Genomic DNA, 19,096 nt, shown 5'->3' with positions numbered 1-19,096 from the left:
CAGGAGCCACCCCCCGTTCCTTTGGGATCCGTTGTCCCGGGCCCGGTGAGCCGGGAGAGCATCCCTAGGAGCGCATCCCCGGCACAGCAGAGCATCCCAGGCGGAGCGGCGGCGGCTGCGGCGCCGAGGGCGGGGAGCGGCGGCTGCTGCCGGCGCTGGCGGGCGGGGCCCGCGGTGCGCCCGCCCCCGGAGCCCGAGCCCGGCGGAGCCGCGGCGCTCCCTGCTCGGCGGCGGCGGCAGCAGCAGCAGCAGCCATGAAGTCGCTGTGTCTGGTCACCGTGGGGGTCCTGGCCATGACGCTGCTCATCGCCAGCATCTCCCTGCTGGTCGCGCACGTCTTCCAGACGGTGGTGGATCTGCAGGTGAAGCAGGTAAAAGCATTGCCGCCTTCCTGGCTCGGTCCTTGTTTGCCGGTTTATTCCTTCTGAAAATAGTCGAGGGAAGGAGGGAGGGGGCTGGCTGCCTCCTTGCAGCACCGGTGGGTGAGTGGGCAAGAGCATCCCTAGGCCGTGAACCCCCCCGCCCACCACCACCCTGGGCTGCGGTTCAGAATGGAGCTCAGGCTGCACTGGTTCCTGGGCTGGGTGAAAATAGAGTGAGAATGGGTAAAAATGCCTCTTCTTGAGGCAGCTTTGCTGGCTGTGGGGCAGCAGCTGTAGCAAGGAGCCCTCTCCGGAGCAGGGGCACCTCCAGCATCCCTTCTTTTTGTCATCTCTATCATAAATTGCTTGCAGCTTTCATACCTGTTCTGCTGCTCCATTTACTGGGGCCTCTGGAGCAGGGCCAGAGGTGCTGTGGGCTGGAACACGTGGTGTCTGCCGGTTCCCCAGGCTGGGTGATGGCAACCAGGCATTTCACCAGTGTTCCACACTTGGGGACAGCCGTCCTGGCCTTGCTGGGGATGCAGAGGCCTGCACTGCTCCTTCCCTGCCTAAGCTTTTGTTTCTCTCCCAGAGAGGCTCTGTGCATTTATGCAGTGGCCCAGTGACTGTGTTAGTAACTCTCTTGGAATTCCTTTGTGATGAGCAATTATTTATCTATCTGAGGAATATTATTTTAGCTCTTATTGTGACAGAGAATCCAGGAATGCTAACCAGTGAAGGGATTTGACCAGTGCTGTTGTCTAAGTGGTGACCAGATAATCTGTGATCTCCTAACCTACTGTTCTTTGCTCTGGGCTGTTGACAGGGCACAATTCCTACCATGGAAACTGCCTTGTCTCAAATCGGTTTGGTTTAGCGAGCGCAGTGTTCATTTGGCATGGAGCTTACAGCAGGTTGTGCCCCTTGGAAGTGCAGCTCCATCTCCCTGATCTTGGCTCTCCTTGGGAAGGAGTCTGCCCTCCCCTGCATCCCAGAAGTTCTGCTTCTAAGTGTTCCTCCCGCTGTTGCGGCCAGAGCAGTGGGGTGCAAGCAGGACTGTCGGGAATTAGGCGTGATCCTCCTTACGCGCATTATCTCCCGGCCGCCTGCTCCTTCCCCGGAGCAACTTATGTAAGAGCGACTTGGTGTTCGCTCAGCCGGCCCTGCACTAATGCAGGATAAAGTTTCCAGAGCTCAGGCCTCCCTTTCCTGCCTGCCGCTCTCCAGCTCGTGCTGGCACACATCTGGATTGCAGGGAATGCTCTGCCCGGCTCCCTGCCAGAGGTGCCGGCTCCCCGAGCGCCTTGGGCAGGAGCCACACCCCCCGGCTGGGGAAGCGCAGCTTTCAGCCCCACGGCAGGCTGCTCCCAGTCACTCTGCTGAGCTGGCTGCTCTCCACGTTTGCTTTATCCCACGTGAGCTTCCCCTCATTTGTGTGTAGTCGGGAAAGCTGCTGTCTCTTGTGTAACCGCCTGTGTAGCTCAGAAAAGCTTGTGCAAATAAACAAATCTCAATTTGCCTTGGAATGGGGCAAGACCCGAGCTTTTGCAAGGAGTCCCTGTTCCTTTGAGGGCTCCAGGCGTCCTGGAGCAGGGCTGTCTGCAGTCTCAAGTGCAGCTGGAGTGGAGAGCCATGTTTTGGAGCAGCTGAAGCACCTGCGTCTCCTAAGCCAGCACCTGGGAACGGCTGAGGATGGCTCTGCTTTCACAGGGCGTTGTGTGCAGCAGCCTTTCCAGCCAAAAGCTGGCTCTGGGATACAGAGAGGGTGTGGGAAGAGTGGGAATCCAACCTGCTGTCAGACTTCACATCCCCTTGGAAATCAGTGGGCAGATGTGTTGTGACAAGAACACTGGCAGCACTTTTCCCAGAAGGTATTCAAATCTCATTAATTTATTCTTTATTTGCTATTTTTTAAAATTTCTGTGACTTAAACATGCCATCCCAATCAGAATTCCAAAACCTGTTTGTTATCAGGGCCTAGCACCTGAAACTCTAGAGAGTACTGGGAAAAAATCTCTAATGAACAAGGATGAATCTTCCCCAAGCGAAAGGCATCCCCAGCTGCCCGTGGTGTTGCTTTGTGCTCTCTGATGGGGAGATGCTGGTGTATTTATTGCCATAGGTGTGCAGCTTGTGAATACAACCTAATGTTAAATATATATATATGCACACACACACACAATCAATCTTGGAGCTGTGCTCCTCATTTCAGACTTGGAGTAAGTCCGTCTTTTGGTTGGCCTGGGTGTTTCCCTCACACCACATCTCTTAGGCTGAGAATTTTAGAAAACTCTTTCTCTTCAAGCCCCTTGAAATTGCCCTGGACTTGTCGCCAGGCATCTCTCGAGCTGAGTTGGCTGGAATGTTTCAGGCCCAAAAGGATGAGGAAGATGTTTTCTCCTTTGATTTAGGCGATGTACTCATCATTTTTTGCAGCTGTTGTTTAATGCAAAATACTGGAGCTCTCAGGAGTTTGGTATGAAGGCTTAGCTGAAGGATCCATTGGGATGCTCCTGTGGGGCAGGCCATTCCCAAGGTGCAGGAGTAGAGACGTCTGCTCATGCTGGTCTGAACACTTAGCCCACCACCTTAACAAGTTGCAGTTAAACTCTGTCATAGATGAACACATAAAAGGGCATCTTTGAGTTAAAACGTTTAGGGGTTCCAAGAAATAAAATGAAATAAAGGAATTACATTTTCTGTGTAGGTTTCAGGAATGTTCAGTACCATTTCCCACTCCCACCATCACTGCCAGTAGCTGTTATATTTGGGAGGGAAAGCTCCCTATTTATTTCCTGTGTGTAAAGCACAGTCAAGGCAAGGCAACGGCAGCAAATGAGAGAGCTGTAGGTTCAGGGCTGGCTGATAAATACAGGCAGCAGGAAGGATGCTTTGGAACACTGGAAATGAGCGTGGACTCCACTTGGAAAGGAGAAGCCTTGATGTCCTTGTAATATCCTGTGAAAAACTGAAATATCCCTGGTAACATTTGGTGAAAATCAGAGGAAAAGAGCTTACCATGTTTCATTATTTGACAGTTTTTGGGAGTCTCTCTGAATCCAGCTCACAAGTTTGTGAATGTCACAAGTTTGCTGTCACTGTACAGAGCTATAAATAGATACTTAATTTCTGTGGGAGATGCAAATTGTGCCATGCAATCTGGGAAGTAAATCTGGAATGAATATGACCAGTGAATACAGAGATGAGTCTCCTTGGCATAAATCGTAAACAAACAGGATCAAAAACATCAGGCTGTGTAAGAAATTGTATATGGGAGGTGCTGGTAGTTCCTGAGAAGTGCTCCAAGCTCCCCAACTGCGTCTGAAACACATACATTTTTGAGGTGTGCACAGAATAAATGGGATTTAATGCTATGGGGAAAGCAGGCTGCAAGTGCAAAGTGCCAGCAGCTGGGCTGGCTCTCACTGACGTTCAGCATTACTGCTGCCATGCCAAGCTCCTGCCAACGAGTTTGTCTTTGAAACAGTCTTCTCTTTATCTCATCCTTCAAAATTAAAGTCGCCATGGAGAGAAAACGCCTCCTTAAGTGGGAAGGCCAAGAATGAGTCCTGAGGCAAGTGTGGCTGATAAGACCCCGTGAACATTGACCACGAGCTGGCAGCTGTCCAGCCTGCCCTGCTTCTGAGCTTCCACTCACAATATTCCACTTGTTTTCTCACAAGAATAAAAAGAATGAGTGTTGATGAGAGCCATTTAATTGCAAATCATTCCCCTCCTCCCTTTCTTCCGCCTACAGGTGATGTGGTTTTCAAAGACAGAGTTTGCTTTGTGTCTATTCCTGAACATTTACTCAGCGAGCCAGATTTCTCTGTGTGACCCCTGAAGCAGTTCCAGAGCTATAACTACATGAAGAGCCATGGTTTTGGTGGTGGGGATGCTTTATAGGGGGGGTGAATTTTATCCAAAATGGGACAGTAATACAGTGAGAGATGGAAACCGCTGTTTCAGAGCTCTACGTGACAGGTGTGGTTGTGACTTGCTATATAAGGTGTATACACTGATAAGGAGTATCACTGAGGCAAGGGAATTAGTGTTTCATTTCCTAAGTGCTTCTGTTATAAATAATGGCTTATAGCTTGGTTACCAAATAGACTGGCACACCGTGGGGCTGGAGATGCAGGTGCTGACATGGCTGGAGGAAAGAAATTAAAGACAGAGGGAGAATAGTCTTTCCCCTATTCCAAGACCTTGGAAAGGCACAAATCCTAGAGTGTTTATATGAAAGCAATTTGTCACTCACAGTTTTGCTCACAGGCCACTGAAAAACAAAGTCTGATTGCTTGGGAGACAGAGTCTCGCAGCTGTGTTGGAATCTGACATTCTTGGGCAAAGAAATCATCGAGGCCAGGACTCTTTTGGCCTCCCAGCACTGAGTTGTACTTTTATCAGTAATGTTGGCACATTTTGTGGTGTCTTGCACCAGGTGGAGGTTTTTACTGATGCAGGAAAGGAGACAGGATTGCTGAGTAATAGCTGATCAGTCTCCCTTCTGAAAGACGCCAGGCACAATTATCTGTGGGGAGGGGTGGAACTACAAAGCAAGCAGTGCTGCCCCTGGCCTGTGGCCAGGAGAGCAGGTGCCTGGGTTGGTTGATGTTGGGTGAGCTGCTCCAAAGTAAAGCAGATCTAGAACTGGGGTCCCTCTTGAGTCTTACTGCCTGTGCTGTTCCTGGGGTATGGAATTCCTCTCTCTCCTGTCAGTGCCATGCAGTATGATAGCATCAGCAGCTGATTTGCCTTTCTCTTGTTTCAGGGAACAGTCCTGAAGAATGGCACAGAAACCTTTGAGGCCTGGGAGGACCCTCCCCCCCCAGTCTACATGCAGTTCTACTTCTTCAATGTGACAAATCCTTTGGAAGTGCTCCAAGGTGCCACTCCTCTCGTGGAGGAGATAGGACCATACACCTACAGGTAGGACCTTTCAGGAGTTCCACACTCCACAAAAACTCTGCTGTGGGGGGAATCCAGAAGGCTTGGGATCCTGTCCTGAGAGAAAACCTAGGTGTTAATGTGTGAGGGGAGGTTTATCCAGGGGAGCATGGTCACAGCCCACACAGACAGCACTGACATTTGCAGCTGCTTTCAGATGAGGCCTCTGAAGTGACTTGTGTCAGATTTTGGGCCAAGTTTTGCTGGTGTGCTGCTGTTCTTCACTGCTGGACACAGAGGAAGTTGATGCATCCTGGCCTGCTGTCTTGTGAGCTGGGGGATATTTGGGAGGCTGGGGAGAGAGGAGTGTTGCACAAAAGTGTGACTCATGCTCACTCAGGAATTGGTTCCTAGCTGGAGTTGCACCATCCACATGGGTAAAATGAGGCCAGAGGAACATTTAGAGTGGTACTAAAAGGGTCTTCCCGATCCAACCCTCCCTGGAAAGCCTGCTTAGCTTTTAAACCTATCTCTCATTTTTACTGATGGATTTACTAAGGCCATGTGCAATGTTAAACACTGTCCAGCTCCTAGAGCTGTCCTGTGTGCCATGGAGAGCTTTGAAAGTTCCCTTACAAATGAGTTTTCCTTTAGAGCTGTGATGTGCTCAGCTGCCTGCAGCCATGTCAGCCAGGAGCAGGCCTGTGGCAGGAAGGGCTGTGGTCCTGGGAGTGCTGCTGTGATGGGGAACTCATCACCACAGCATGAAGGTGGCTTCTGGACTGTCAGCCTCACTTCTGGTCACACAGGCTCATCCAGGCCGGCCACGGGCTCAGTGCCAGAAGGAACTGTCCTTACCTAAGCTGCAAAATTATCAGAATCTCTTGTATTTGGGAAAGTGCTGGAATGAAAGCAGAAGCCTTTGTGGTAGCCTCGATTTCTGTGTTATCTCTTGCCTTTCAGTTTCTTCTTCGCACACTTCAGCTTCCCTTCTCCCCCTACCAACAATTCCTTCCCCTGTCTCCTCTGCATTCCAGACCTGTGTCTGTTTAGTCCTGGCAAACTCCATCTGGTACTTTGGCAAAATCCCTGCTATGACAGGAGCCAGTAGAGCTGGAGAAAAGATGACCCACGAGCTCTCAAGTTCCCAAGCTTTCCTTCAGGTGTGTGTGTAGGGTAACACTGGGCATCAGTCAGCAATGTGTTCTGTGTCAGGAAGATGAACAGGACCAGCTCCAGGGTTCACAGAGCTGCAGGGCACCACACAGGCTGGCATTCAGCCCTCTTTGCCAGCTTCTTCTTTCCCTTTCCTTAGCCCTGAGTCTCTCCTGGGTGTCCGACGCAGCCTGGTTTGGGAAGCTGCACCTGGCCCACGGGGGAGCTCAGCAGGGTGGATGGGGCTGGGGCTGGGGCTGGTGCTGTAGTGGCTGGGCTGGTCCCTGCCCCAGGGGAGGCCCAGCCTGAGCTGCTGCTTTGCTGGGAGAGCCTTTCCCTGCATCCCACACCAAGGGCTGCCTGCATCAGGTCCCTGACGCCGGCCCTCCCTGAGGTGTTCTTGGTGGGGACAGGGAGGGAAGGGAAGGGAAGGGAAGAGGCTGCACATTCCAGCTGCTTCTGGCTGGTTTGCTCGGCCTCATTCTGGCATGTCTGGACAGGATTCCTCTGTGCTCTGCTCTGTCTGATAGAGGAAGAATGACAAGTTAGGAAGTGGAGAGCTCTCTTGCAGCAGGTTCTGTAAGCCTGGCCTGGCTGTGGCTGCAGTGGGCTGTCACTGGTTGGTGGGGGGAGAGGAGGCATGTGGGAGCACAGGGAGGGCTGTTCCACCCACACTGCATGCTCCAGCCAGGGAAGAAACCTCTCGCTGCTTCCACAGGCCCTGTGTGGCAAAGCACTGAAGCCTCATTTGGCCTTAGCACATGGCTGAACACCCAAAATGCACAAATGTGAAGTGCGTGGCTCCGTGTTTTTATTAAACAGGGTGTTTGGAGAAAGGCTGGGGGTGAACTGGGCCAGACAAGCAGAGGGAAAAAAATCCAGTCAGTGAGACGGAGGGTTCCAGAGAGTCTCATCCTGCAGCTCAGACTCTTCACCAGCATACACTGTAAAGCACTTGAGGCAGATTCTGTACTGAAAACATAGTGGTGCTGGTGTTTTTAAATCCTGGACGTTGAGCTGGCAGCATGTAAAATAAGTAATTACAAGGTTCAAGCTGCCTATCTGCCCAAGCCTGCTGGGTCCCAAAGAGCACTGGAATATTGTCTGGTCTTGCACACATTTACAACTTTTTAACTTCAACATCTTAGAGCCTTTGTAACCTCCTACTCATATCCCTCATCAGGGAGTATTATTTTCTTCTCCAGAGCTGGAGAGGCGTCTCAGGTTACTCCTGGCCTATTTTAGGAAGCGTTTCGCAGCTGTCCATTTCCATCCCCTCAGTTCCAGCCCTGGGGTATAAAATAGATTGCTGTCCAAGAGGGTCTTGCCAAGTCAAGCTGGAAGTGTTGCCAGACCAAAATGTTCCTGGGTGGCAGGGATGCTGGGGAGTGGTAGAGGACTTAGGATAAGGAAGATGGGAAGTGGCTGGTTTCTAATAGCAGTAGTTTTGCAGGCTTTTCCAGTTTGCTTTAGATGTGAAAGCTGAACCAGAGTAATGCAGCCTGTTGTGAAGCTGCACTGATGGATCCAGTGCAGCCAGGACAGAATCTCCATCCAAACTGAACGCAGAACGGCAGAGCACAACATCTGGCAGAACAATTCTCCCTCACATCTTGTGACTTGACGTTCCCCAGGCAAATGTGAAAGTCAGCAGGCTCCTGAGTCACTGCAGGCTGAGGAAACAGGAGGAGTTTCCCCTCCTGAGTGTGCCAGGCGGTGAGCAGCCCGCTGCCATTTCCCTTTTGGGGTTTGCTGGAGCCACGTGTGTGTCAGCCTGCTCTGCAGAGCTGCAGAATCCCGGTTGGCCAAGTGCTAATGGCAATGCAAATTGACTTGTGCTCCTGATGTGTGTGTCAGGGTAATTAGGATCTGACGTTCTCATCGGATAGCAGGTAGTGTTTGATGTTCCCTGCCAATTGGACTGGTCTGTCAGCAATCCTGAGTTTTGCTGTCTGAGTGCTTAGACAGGAACAGCAGCAACCTCCCAGGCCATGGCTAGTGAACAGCAAAAACAGCAAAAAACAGTTGAATTTCTCTTGTGCCCAGGGTTCCTGCCCAAGAATTAAAGGAGAAGAACTAAAATGAGGCTTGTTCTGTGGTCGTGCCACATGTAAGCCCTGGTGCCATGTGCTCTGAAGGCGGCAGAAGGATTCTGCTGGGTTCTTAGGTCAGGCCCATGACAGACACGCAGCCTTCATCTTTCTGGGAGTGGATTTTGCCTGCAGCAGAGGCAGAAGTTTCGTTTTCGAGCTGGACTTCAGGGCAATCTCATATCTGGTGCCTCTAAATCCTTCTGAGCCGTCTGAAATTGTTGTCCTTCCTTTGAGGTTTTTAAAGATGAGGCAAAAATACAAAGCGCAATTAACACACATGGCGGTATTTTTGGGAATGCCCCCTGAGGTATGACTCAGCTCACACAGACACAGCAGAGAGTTTGTGTCAGTGAGGGAATCTGCTTCTAAAGAACTGAAAATGCCACCCTTTATGTGCTTAAAGCAGTAGAAAATCCGTAAGTTAATTGTGATTAATGCTGTGTCTACTTGTTTAACTCAATTAGACAACAAACTCTCGTCTTTCAGGGAATACAGGCCAAGAGTGCACGTCCAGTTCTTGGACAATGGAACCAAAGTGTCTGCTCTAAACCCAAAGACTTATGTATTTGAACCTGAGAAGTCAGTGGGAGACCCTGAAGTGGACCTGATCAGGACAGTAAATATCCCTGCAGTGGTGAGTTCTCTTTCATTCCTGCTTGGAATTCATCCTGACACACCTCAGAAGGAGCAGTGTGTTGCTTCATCCTGGCTCTCCCTTTGTGGTGGATGAACGTGATGGAAGAACAAGAGAGGCAGCTTGTGTCCTGGGCAGATGCTGGTCTCACTTTGGGGCTGGACTGTTATGGGGGCCTTATTTTGTTTCCCCCTCCCCTCACATCTCTGCAGTGCCTTCCCTTGGTGCTACGAGATCACACACTCTCCAGGGATAAGGGGAAATCAGGCTTGCTGGGCTTCCATGAGTCAGTGAAACCAGGGAATCAGTGATGTCAAATGCCTGGAGGAACTCTGGCTTCTGCTTGAGGGAGCTGGGAATGCTTGGGGTTATTTTGTCACATTTGGAGAAGCTGCCTCCAAGTCTGCTTCTCAAACCAGAAGCAAACTATAGTAGAGCAGATGGAGCTGAATGAAACTAAAATCAAAAATGCACCCCCAGACTGCACTAGGTGAAAAAGAGTCCCATAGTGATCACAGGCAGACCATTATTTTGGTCTTATACAGGGGTAGCGTGGGAATGAGCAGATCCCAAGCTGTCATAGAGGCACTCAGCCTGTACTCAAATACTTGGGGGTGTCATTCAGCCTTTGCTCACCATCCTGGTTTAGTTTCAGTTGCAGGGTACCTTCATTTCCACTTTTCCCCCAGCATTTCCAAAAATGCCTGATTTTATGAATGAGTCCAGAAATGCCCTGTATGTAGTAGTAGATAGAACTCCGCTTAACTGAAAGTTGCAGACAATACAGACCCTGTGTTTTCAATTCCTCCCAGGCATCTCGTGGTGGTAAGGATTATCTCTCCTTCAGATTTTTGGCTGTGATGTACTGTAACAGGCAGTACAAGAAGAACCACAGCTTGGTTAGCCCAAAGAAGTGCCCTCCTTTTGTTATGACCTCTTTAAAGGCCTGTTGTCAGCTGAAAAGGAAATAAATGTTTGAACTTTGGGGAAACGAGTGCGCAGCGGTGGGAAGCGTCTGTGCCTGGATGCAGCTGATGGTTTACTGCCCAGCAAATCTGACCATTGCTCCCTCATTCCAATGCCCTGGCAGACTGCCATGGAGTGGACCAGGTCAACCCCTCTGCAGTTCGCCACGGAGGTGCTGCTGCTGCTGTACCAGGAGTCGCTGTTCACCGTGCACAGCGTGCACGAGCTGCTCTGGGGCTACAGGGACAGGCTGCTCTCCACCATCCACGTCCTGCACCCCGAGATCGACCCCGTCTTCGGGCTCTTCAGCAAGGTAACCCATGGTCATGCTGCTGCTGCTGTCCCTGGGGGATGGTGGCACTGCATGGGAGGGATGCATGAGCTTTCCAAGGACAGCGTCCTCCACTATTGCCTGTGCTCGCTTGAATAACATGGCCTTTGTGGGGCCACGTGTGCAAACTGCCAAAAAATGTCCTGATTTCCTTAGGAATTGATTGAAATTAGATGTTAGTTCTGTGCTGGAGCCATTCCTGGCTTGCACAGTGTTTCTGGTCAGTGCATGTCATTTTGGTCTGGGAGAAATCCTTGCTGCCTGTTTCTGCAGTGCTGAGGTTATTTCTGTGGGGTTATCTTCCTCCTGAGGGCTCTTTATTCAGGGGCAGCCCTGAAAGGGAGAAAAGGCTCATCCGGTGTTGTATTTCCTGCCTTTGGGAGGTGTAAGGATCTTTCCCAGTCGCTTCCACCTCATTCCTGTTCAGGGTGGAGTTCAATGAACTGCACAGCTCTCAGAGGCAGTCCATCACTCCTGGGGTGGATTTGGAGTGGTGACAGCTTCGAGTCCTGCCACCCTGTTGCAGTGACCAGCCAGGTGCCTCAGGATGAGGGGAGCCACTGAAAGTTCCTGCATCTGTTTGCAGATGAACGGAACTGATGATGGAGAATACGTTTTTCTGAGTGGGGAGACGAACTACCTGAACTTCTCCAGGATTGTGGAGTGGAAAGGAAAAGAGTAAGTCTCTCAGTATACTGTTGCCTCTGTCACAATCTGCCCCTTGTTTGCCTGGTGCCAGTTTAAAGAGAATGCAAGTGCAACTTGAACCCATTTCAGTCCCTTTTGTCGTTAGCAGAGCTGAGGCAGGGGGAGTTGGCTCTGTACAGGTCTGATTCCCATAGGCCAGGAGCTGGCATGGTCTGACTGCTGCTCGGACATCTTTTAGCCCTTGCTCTCTTTGCTTCCCTTTGCTCAGGTCCTTGAGCTGGTGGACAACAGAGGCATGTAACATGATCAATGGCACAGATGGGACGTCCTTTCACCCGCTGATCAGCAAAGATGAGAACATTTACATCTTTTCTTCAGATTTCTGCAGGTGAGGAGAAGACAGTGGCACTCTGGCTTCAAAGCAGAGCATTTATGTCCATTCCTCTCCAGGTGCCATGTTAGGCTGGTGCTTCTCCTCCTGTGATTTCATTTAACACTCACAGTGTTGCATTTATTCATGGTGGGAAGGGTGAGAGTTACAAAAAACCCTCCCAGTCTGCAGTTAAGGATGTGTTATTTCAAAATGAAGATTTCTGAAGTGAGAATTTGGAAGAAAACTGCAAGAACAGACTGGCCTGCAAGGGGAATGGAAGGATTTATATGAGCTTTCCTTAAGCTTCTTTCCTCCAAAGTTTTCCTCTGTGTTGTGCTTTTTCAGAAAATCCAGGTTGCCCTCTTCAGAGATTCATGAATTTATATGATACTCTCTGAAATGTACCAAGGAAACCTTGGCCTTTCCTTCCTTATGTTATACCTTGTGTCCCCTCTTGCCGATTTCCCAGTGCTTGAAGAACAAAACCGACTGGGAGTTATTTAAATCAATACAGACACGTGTTAGGCTAAATTCAGGACTGCCAGATTGTTCTGCCTTCCACGACCGTGGTTCCTCCCAGCAGAGTACCGGCACTCACGCCACATGCGGCAGTGGTGGGACCCTCTGTTGTGTGCAGCAGCAGGAAGCTGGGATGTGTGTTTGCCCATCAGAGCGTGGTGGGACTGCAGGCCGGGGCATCAGCAGGGGCACGCGTGCGGCCGGGCTCAGCGCTGCTGCGGCCTGACACGCCTGGCCCCACTCTGCTTCCCCGCAGGTCCCTGTTCCTGGTGTACGACAGCTCGGGAGCCGTGGCCGGCGTGCCCACGTTCCGCTTCGTGCCCTCCTCCATGGTGTTCGCCAACACCTCGGTGAACCCGGCCAACGCCGGCTTCTGCGTGCCCGCCGGCAACTGCCCTGGCACCGGCGTGCTCAACGTCAGCGTCTGCAAGCAGGGTACGGCCCCGCTGCCCCTGGCCCACAGCCCCTGGGCTTTGGGGCTCCGCAGTGCCCCCTTCCCCTCTCTGGAAACAGCTCAGAGCTCTGGGGTCCTCCAAGGCTTGCCCCAGTCCTGCTCGGCCTTTGGTTTTGGTGGTCACTCGGTGTTCTCGTGTTCCAGGTGCTCCAATATTTCTGTCAGCTCCGCATTTTTACCAGGCGGATCCAAAGTTTGTAGAGGACATAGAGGGCATGAATCCCAGAAAAGAATACCATGAGACGTTTCTGGACATCAATCCCGTAAGTGCAACCTTTTTTCAAGGGTTCTGTAGGTGAATGGATCCAAACACCTGGGTTCAGGTCATCTCCTTGTGTGGTGGGTTTTGTTGACCTCACAGAATCTGTAGTAGTTCCATGATGCTGGATGGAATGGGAGATCCCTTTGGGCACTTTGGGTCAGCTGTCCTGTCCCTGTCCCCTGCAGTGGTGCAGTGTCTCACATACCCCACCCACCCACAGGCAGGGCAGTGTGAGAAACAGAAAAGGCCTGGAGCTGTGCAAGCGCTGCTCAGCAATCACTGGAACATCCCTGCCTTACCCACGCTGTTTTCATCAGGGCTCCAAAACAGAGCCTGATGCCAGCTGCTGTGGAGAAAATTAATTCTCTCCCAGCTAAAACCAGTACAGCAGTGATCTTTACACCCCCACAGACAAATGTGGGTCAAGGAAAAGAGCACAGTCACGACCTGCCTGGTTTACAGAAACAGTGCTCTGACTCATCGGGCTGTTATGTGCAGCTAAAGCGGGAGGAAATTCCACAGCTGCTCTCCTCAGCTCCGGTGCAGATCCTGCTGTGTGGTGTGTACCAGGTTCTTCCTGTGTTCTCACAGTTCTCATTCTTTCACCATGGCTGGGTTTTTTAACACTGATCCCTTTTTTTCCCCAGCTGACAGGGCTCGTCTTGCAGGCAGCCAAGCGCATGCAGGTCAACGTTCACGTCCGAAAATTACCTGAATTTTTGTGAGTGTTCTCTGCTGCTGGGTGGAGTCTCATATCTAAGCTGATGTTCGGCATGATTTCTTCTGCAGTGTTCTGATGGAATATGGGGGGGAGACAGCAAGTGTGAGAGAGAGAAGTCCAATCAAATCTCAGTTCTAAGGGGCAATACGCTCCCCTCTCACAGATCAAGCAGATTCTGTAGTTCCACCTGCAGAGTAAAGAATGCTGTATGGCAGCTACTCCTCCTGATGTTTCCTGGCACAGCTTGGCTGTAATAACTACAACATAAGTATTTTATCTGCCCAGTCCCCTTGGGAGACTCAGTTGTTTCCCAGTGCCCAGGAGCTGTCACAGTACCTCAGCTCCTGCCTGAGCTGGGATTCCACCGGTGCCAGCTGTTGGGGGATTTTTGCTGCTGTCCCCGTGTCGCTTGGACAATAGTTCCTGTGTTTTACAAGTAGGAGTAACCTTCAATACATCAGCCTAGCTCAAGTCCTGCTGCCTGGCACAAATCCGTCACTCAGTTACTAATGAGCCCTGGATGGATCCCTGTCTTTCACTGCCCACAATGTCCCAGAATACGCCCTGCTCCCAAACCAGAATTTATCCATCTCTGAGATTGAGGTTGTCCTACTCCAGCAGGGAGCTGAAAATCCTCAGCAAAAGGAACAGCCCGGAGGTTTCTTAGGGACACTTTCCTTCTTCATTATTCTTGTATAATCTGTCTTCACAACCCTCGGGTGGAAAAGTTACAAACCATAATTTTTTTTTTCCATGCAGTGAAACCGGCAACATCCGAACACTGATTTTCCCAGTGATGTATATAAATGAGGTAAATAGTTTTGCCTGTCTTTCCAACATTGTGGCATGTTAATGCTTGCAGAAATACCCTCTGAGCCAGCCAGAAAAGAAAATGCAGATTTTCTTGTTGTTTGTACAGCAATAGCTAGGAAGCTGTTGCTGTTTGTTAACTAACAGCCTCCTGCTGTTTGTTGTAGTGTTAATTTCTGCCCTGCCAAACCCTCTCGGACACTCCTTTTAAAGGAGTAGGCCATGAGGGAAAGGGGTCCTCAGACAGAGGCAGGACTTCAGGAGATCACACCTTTTCCTGAGTCATCTGCTGGGAATATTCCTGTGCTGTAGTCGAATCACCGAATCAGTTGGTGTTAGTCTATTCCTAAACCAAAAGTTAAAAATCCCTGTTTTCCTTTGAAATACAGACTAGGTGATCCCTCTGCCCTCTGGAAGAATTTTAGGGGGAAAGTATGTCAGGAAGCAGTGGTGGAGAGTTGTGGGAGTGTCACTTCCTTGCCCTTCACAGAAGTGATCTTATAGAAAGCACAGAAATAAATAAAGGTTTGGGTTTGTTTGTTTTTTTTTAATTTCCTCTTTATCTTTCTCTGCTCCAGAGTGTTCTGATTGATGAAGCATCTGCCAGCAAACTCAGGCACGTCCTGCTGGAAGCCAGTGTTGTGACTGGGATCCCCTTTGTAATCATGGCTCTGGGGATTGTGTTTGGGATTGTTTTCATTGTGCTGGCATGCAGGTCCCAGAGGATAACTGAAGAGGTAAGCAGCACTTGCATTTGTCTTTGCTCTTTGCTTGCTGTCCATCTGCCTGCATTTGATGTAGCTCTTTTTTTTTTTTTTTTTTTTTTGTGATTGATTTTACCTTTTGGTGTCTTTCTGCACGTGTTTTTATATTGTTTTTGTTGGGAATGACCTTTCTAGGGAGGGGAAGTTTTAATAGACTCAGAATAAACGCGCCAAAGCAAAGGAGCGGAGTTAATCCGAGAAGCCTGGTAAGGCAGGTCCTGTCTCTGTGCCCAATTCCCTTGCCAACAGTAGTGAAATAAATCAGCCTGTCTAGAGGACCCTGAAGGATAAGATGCAAAAACTCCACCATATCTGAGGACAGATTTAGTTGGTGTCAGTGTTCTCAGCAGAAGAACTGCGTTGTGCCAGTGGATTATTTCCCAGAATCACGATGCAGATTTGTGGCCAAAGAACAGATGAATTGCACGGACAGCAGCAGCAGCAGGAAGTATTCTCCAGTGTTGTCTGTTTACAAGACAGCCTGTAAATCTGTTTATGAGCACTTCTGTCCCAAGATGCCATGCTGGCATTAATGTGCCTGTCAGGGCGAAAGCTGATGCCAACATTTCACCATAACAGGGCTCAGATGGCCCCAGGTGTGGAGCCTTTGATTAGAGGAATAGCCTGGGTTCTCTAGGAGGCTGTTTTCTCCTCATAGTTGCTGTGGGCTTACTGTGCTCTCGTGTGTTTGGTGTTCCCTAAATGCTGTCTTACAACTTTCCTCTGTGCCGGGGGAACCCCTCTGGATCGGTGGGTCCCACTGCCATCCCATCCCCATGGGATTGCATGTTTCCTGTGCAGGAGAGACTGGTCCTTTTTCCTTTCCTTCTGAGCCTGCCTGTGCTGCCAGCAGCTCAGCCAGGGTGTCCCAAGGCCTGTCCTGGGAGTTCCTGCCCCACCCTACACGCACAGCTTCAAACCAGCTCTCTTGGATGTGCTGGAACACTCTGCAGGGGTCAAAGTGACAAAGGGACAGCTGCATTCCATGCTTTTCCTGCTTTGTTTTTTGTTACTTTTCCTGCAAGCAGAAGTAATGCAGCAGTCTGCAGCTCTTCTTGTGCTCCCTGGCTGGTTCTGGCCTCCCCTCCTGTGTCAGGGGCTGCAGCAGGGCCCTGCCCAAGCTGCCACCCACCCTCTGGTGCTTCCTTAGTGCATCCCTGGCTGTCTTAGATGGAATTGTCCTTAGAAGTAGGAGCTTTTCCTTTCCCTGCTTGGAGCCTGGCCAGCCCAGCTTCCCACGGCAGAAGGTCTCTGATGGCCACGTTTCACTTGCTGTGGTTTTGTTCTTGCAGAGCACGGAAGAAGAGAGGTCCCCCCTCATCAGGACGTCTTAGTAGGTTTTATCCCCCCTGTGAGCTTGGAGAACAAACGATTAGAGCTGACCTAACACCAGCTGTCCCCTGTGGAGCCACGCTCGTGTCCAGCGCCACTTTTGGTGGGGCAGAGGTGGAAGGGAGTCTGCGCTGTCAGCCAGGGAGGAGACTTTTCTCTCAGCTACGTCACAACTTCCAAACTCCATTTGCAAACCGCTCTGGATCCTGCTTTTCTCAGCCCTGCCCTCTGTTTGTACCCGCACTGGCAGCCACAGAGGATCAGCACCACGAGCCGGCCCGGTTCCCTACGGGGGCCACACGGGTGGCATTGCCAACAGCCTTGGGAGTGTGGATGGCCCTCTGGGAACGCAGTGGGCTCCTGGATGGCCCTGGGACAGGGACACACGGGCCGTGGGCTGGCTGCTGCCCTGTCCATCATGTGTCCTCACTGCAGCACACTCGGAGTGTTTGTCACTGGTGTCCTTGCTCCTGTCACAGCACAGTGTGCAGCTGAGCCGCCCCAGAGCTGCAGCTCCACGTGGGACCGAGCCAGTGGCTGGAAAAAAGTGCTTCTCCATGCAGAGCACCTCCGTGTTCCCACTCTGCTTGCTAGCCAGGCTTTTATCCTTCGGGTGAGGGCTTTGTTCTGCAGCTTAAGGCACCACAGCTCGGCCGTGTTCCTGGGCTGCAGGGAACACAGCCAGTGGGTGGTGCTGTGGGGGTTTGCTGGGAATGCAGACTTGGTGTGTTTGGGAGAGCGCCCCTCCGCGTTATGGACAGGGTCCTGAGAACTCCTGACACTTTTTTACTTGTCAAGCAGAAACTTGTGTTAAAAGTCACCAAGGTTCCTCCCCCACTTCCCAATTAAACGAATATTCTCCTGGAGGAATGTTTCCATTAGGTAGTGAAATGCGTGTTCCTGTCATTGTACACATGGCACAGCACAAAGTACCACAACTCCATCAGAAGGGTGCAAGAGAGATTTATTACAGCAACATGTTGCTTTTATGCCTTTTTCAAGATATTTACATTTACTCAACGCACACATTCACTGCCCATTGGTTATAAGAGAGAAACAAAGTTCTCAGTGGGTGACCAAGGAGCCACGTGGTTCTGTGAGCCAGCTAGAGTCCGTATCTTCCAACTTTCTCTCCTTCATTGCGTCTCCATGGTGACAGCCTTGGAGAGATACGGGGCATTCCTTTATCCTCAGGAGGCCTTTGCTGGCTCACAAGGACAGCACAGAATGTCTTTCCTACGTGTTCCAAGTGTGTAACTGTCTTCTAAAGAGGGGCGTGGGGTTTGCATTGCTTGGGCTTGGTTTGGGGTCTTTGTCCTGGCTGCTGCTTTGGTTTCTTCCCAGTGACGTGGGGAGGCCCTGGAATGGATTCTGCAGAGGAGCTGCAGCTGCCCCTGGATCCCTGCAAGTGTCCAAGGTCAGGCTGGACGGGCCTTGGAGCAGCCTGGGATGGTGGAAGGTGTCCCTGCCCATGTGCGGAAAACAGAATTCACTGCTTAGAATTTTGAGTAGTTTAATAATAATAGGATAAAAAAGGGACAATATTTCCAGTGCTGCGGTGCTCCTGGCCAACAGCCAAAGAACACCCCAGTGTATACACAGTGTTATCTTTATACTGTTACAGCGATGAGGTACATGCTTATTCATGAGTTCCATGCATTATTCAAATGTTCTTGTGAACCTTGTGATGTTTTGGGAACTCCTTTGTTTGACTTCTTCATGATCCAGCTTATCTGCATGACATCCTGGGTGTCAGGTCAATATGTATTATTTTTTCTTGTGTCTCCATCCTGCTGTTTCACATCCCCTGATAAAGATTTGGTCTGTCCTCCTTAAATTTAACGTGGTATTTTCTAATTGTCTTCCAGTGCTGTGGTTTGTGTTGGTTATCTTACCACTTGGACAGGTTGGTCAGTTCATGGCCTTACAGTGTTTTTAGTAACTCAAAAGCCTCTTTTTTTTTAACATCTTATGTTTTGCTAAGGTCTATAACACAGTACATTCACCACACTATTATTTCCATGAGGGATACGCAGATATTAAATTAATTACACCACTATTTCTATAAGCATCACAGTGCATGCTTAAACTGATAGCTTATACTATATTAGCATGCTAGCTAAAAAGAGTTATCATTGATACTATTTCTAAATACTTGTAATGGCTAACACCATGCATAGGCTAATACAGAAATGCAAAAGCCAATATTATTTCGACATTTTCCATACATGGCATGGGCCATAGCACGATGGGCTTGAAGGAGCCTTCCAGACCAAGCCCTCCTGGGATTCTGCAGTAGCACTGTGACCCCAAATCTTGTTTTCTGGGAATGACCCTGGGAAAACGCTCTGGGCCTGGCTCTGCTCTGCTTTTCCCAGCACCGTGGCATGCTCTGGGTGCAGCTGCCACGGGAATGTGCCCAGAGAGGGAGACTCCGCCACCTCCGTGGGCAGCTGTTCCCTCATGGAAGGAAGCTGTTCCTCATGGCTCTGGGTGCCTGTGGGAGCTCTCATTGGCAAGGAGCTGTGTCATGGCCCTTCCCGCCTGCCCGCCAGCTCCTACAGCGGGGACACCCAAGGGAACCAGGGCCACTGCGGTCCCAGTGTTGGGGAATCCCGGCAATACCCGCGATCCTTACGGATCCTCGGCTTTATTCTCCTTTATTTCCCTTGGGACGTGAAGCCTCTCCCGGCGCCCCCGTCCCGCTGCCCGCAGTGGTACAGCCCGCTGGCGCGCGCCGATTGCGTCACCGCGCGTCGCCCGCGCCACCCGGAAGCGCTTT

General features: G+C 50.7%; 1 protein-coding gene across 2 annotated transcripts; it reads left to right on the top strand.

Annotated features, from left to right (window-relative positions):
- Positions 1-200: 200 nt before the first annotated feature.
- On the top strand, positions 201-18,249 carry SCARB2 (scavenger receptor class B member 2). Of its 2 annotated transcripts, XM_084204813.1 has the most exons (13): positions 201-371; positions 5,137-5,294; positions 8,987-9,134; positions 10,225-10,413; positions 11,018-11,109; positions 11,348-11,467; positions 12,228-12,406; positions 12,570-12,688; positions 13,335-13,408; positions 14,168-14,219; positions 14,797-14,955; positions 15,118-15,188; positions 16,275-18,249. In XM_084204813.1, the coding sequence occupies exons 1-12, from the start codon at positions 255-257 to the stop codon at positions 15,145-15,147; spliced, it is 1,437 nt and encodes a 478-aa protein (XP_084060939.1). In that variant the 5' UTR covers positions 201-254; the 3' UTR covers positions 15,148-15,188; positions 16,275-18,249. The 2 variants fall into 2 exon arrangements, with proteins under 2 accessions (XP_084060939.1, XP_084060938.1); XM_084204812.1 differs by lacking the exon at positions 15,118-15,188 and having other exon boundaries at positions 202-371; positions 16,275-18,246.
- Positions 18,250-19,096: the final 847 nt, after the last annotated feature.

Source organism: Fringilla coelebs, assembly GCF_963513975.1.
Source record: "Fringilla coelebs genome assembly, chromosome: 4".
NCBI lineage: Eukaryota > Metazoa > Chordata > Aves > Passeriformes > Fringillidae > Fringilla > Fringilla coelebs.
Note: the sequence above shows the minus strand (reverse complement) of the source record. Positions and strands in the feature narration are given on the sequence as shown.

Coding starts and splice junctions, on each gene's coding strand:
- SCARB2 (XM_084204812.1), top strand. CDS start 255: ATGAAGTCGCTGTGTCTGGTCACCGTGGGGGTCCTGGCCATGACGCTG. Junction 11,110..11,347: donor GTGGAGTGGAAAGGAAAAGA/GTAAGTCTCTCA, acceptor CCCTTTGCTCAG/GTCCTTGAGCTGGTGGACAA. Junction 12,407..12,569: donor CGTCAGCGTCTGCAAGCAGG/GTACGGCCCCGC, acceptor CTCGTGTTCCAG/GTGCTCCAATATTTCTGTCA.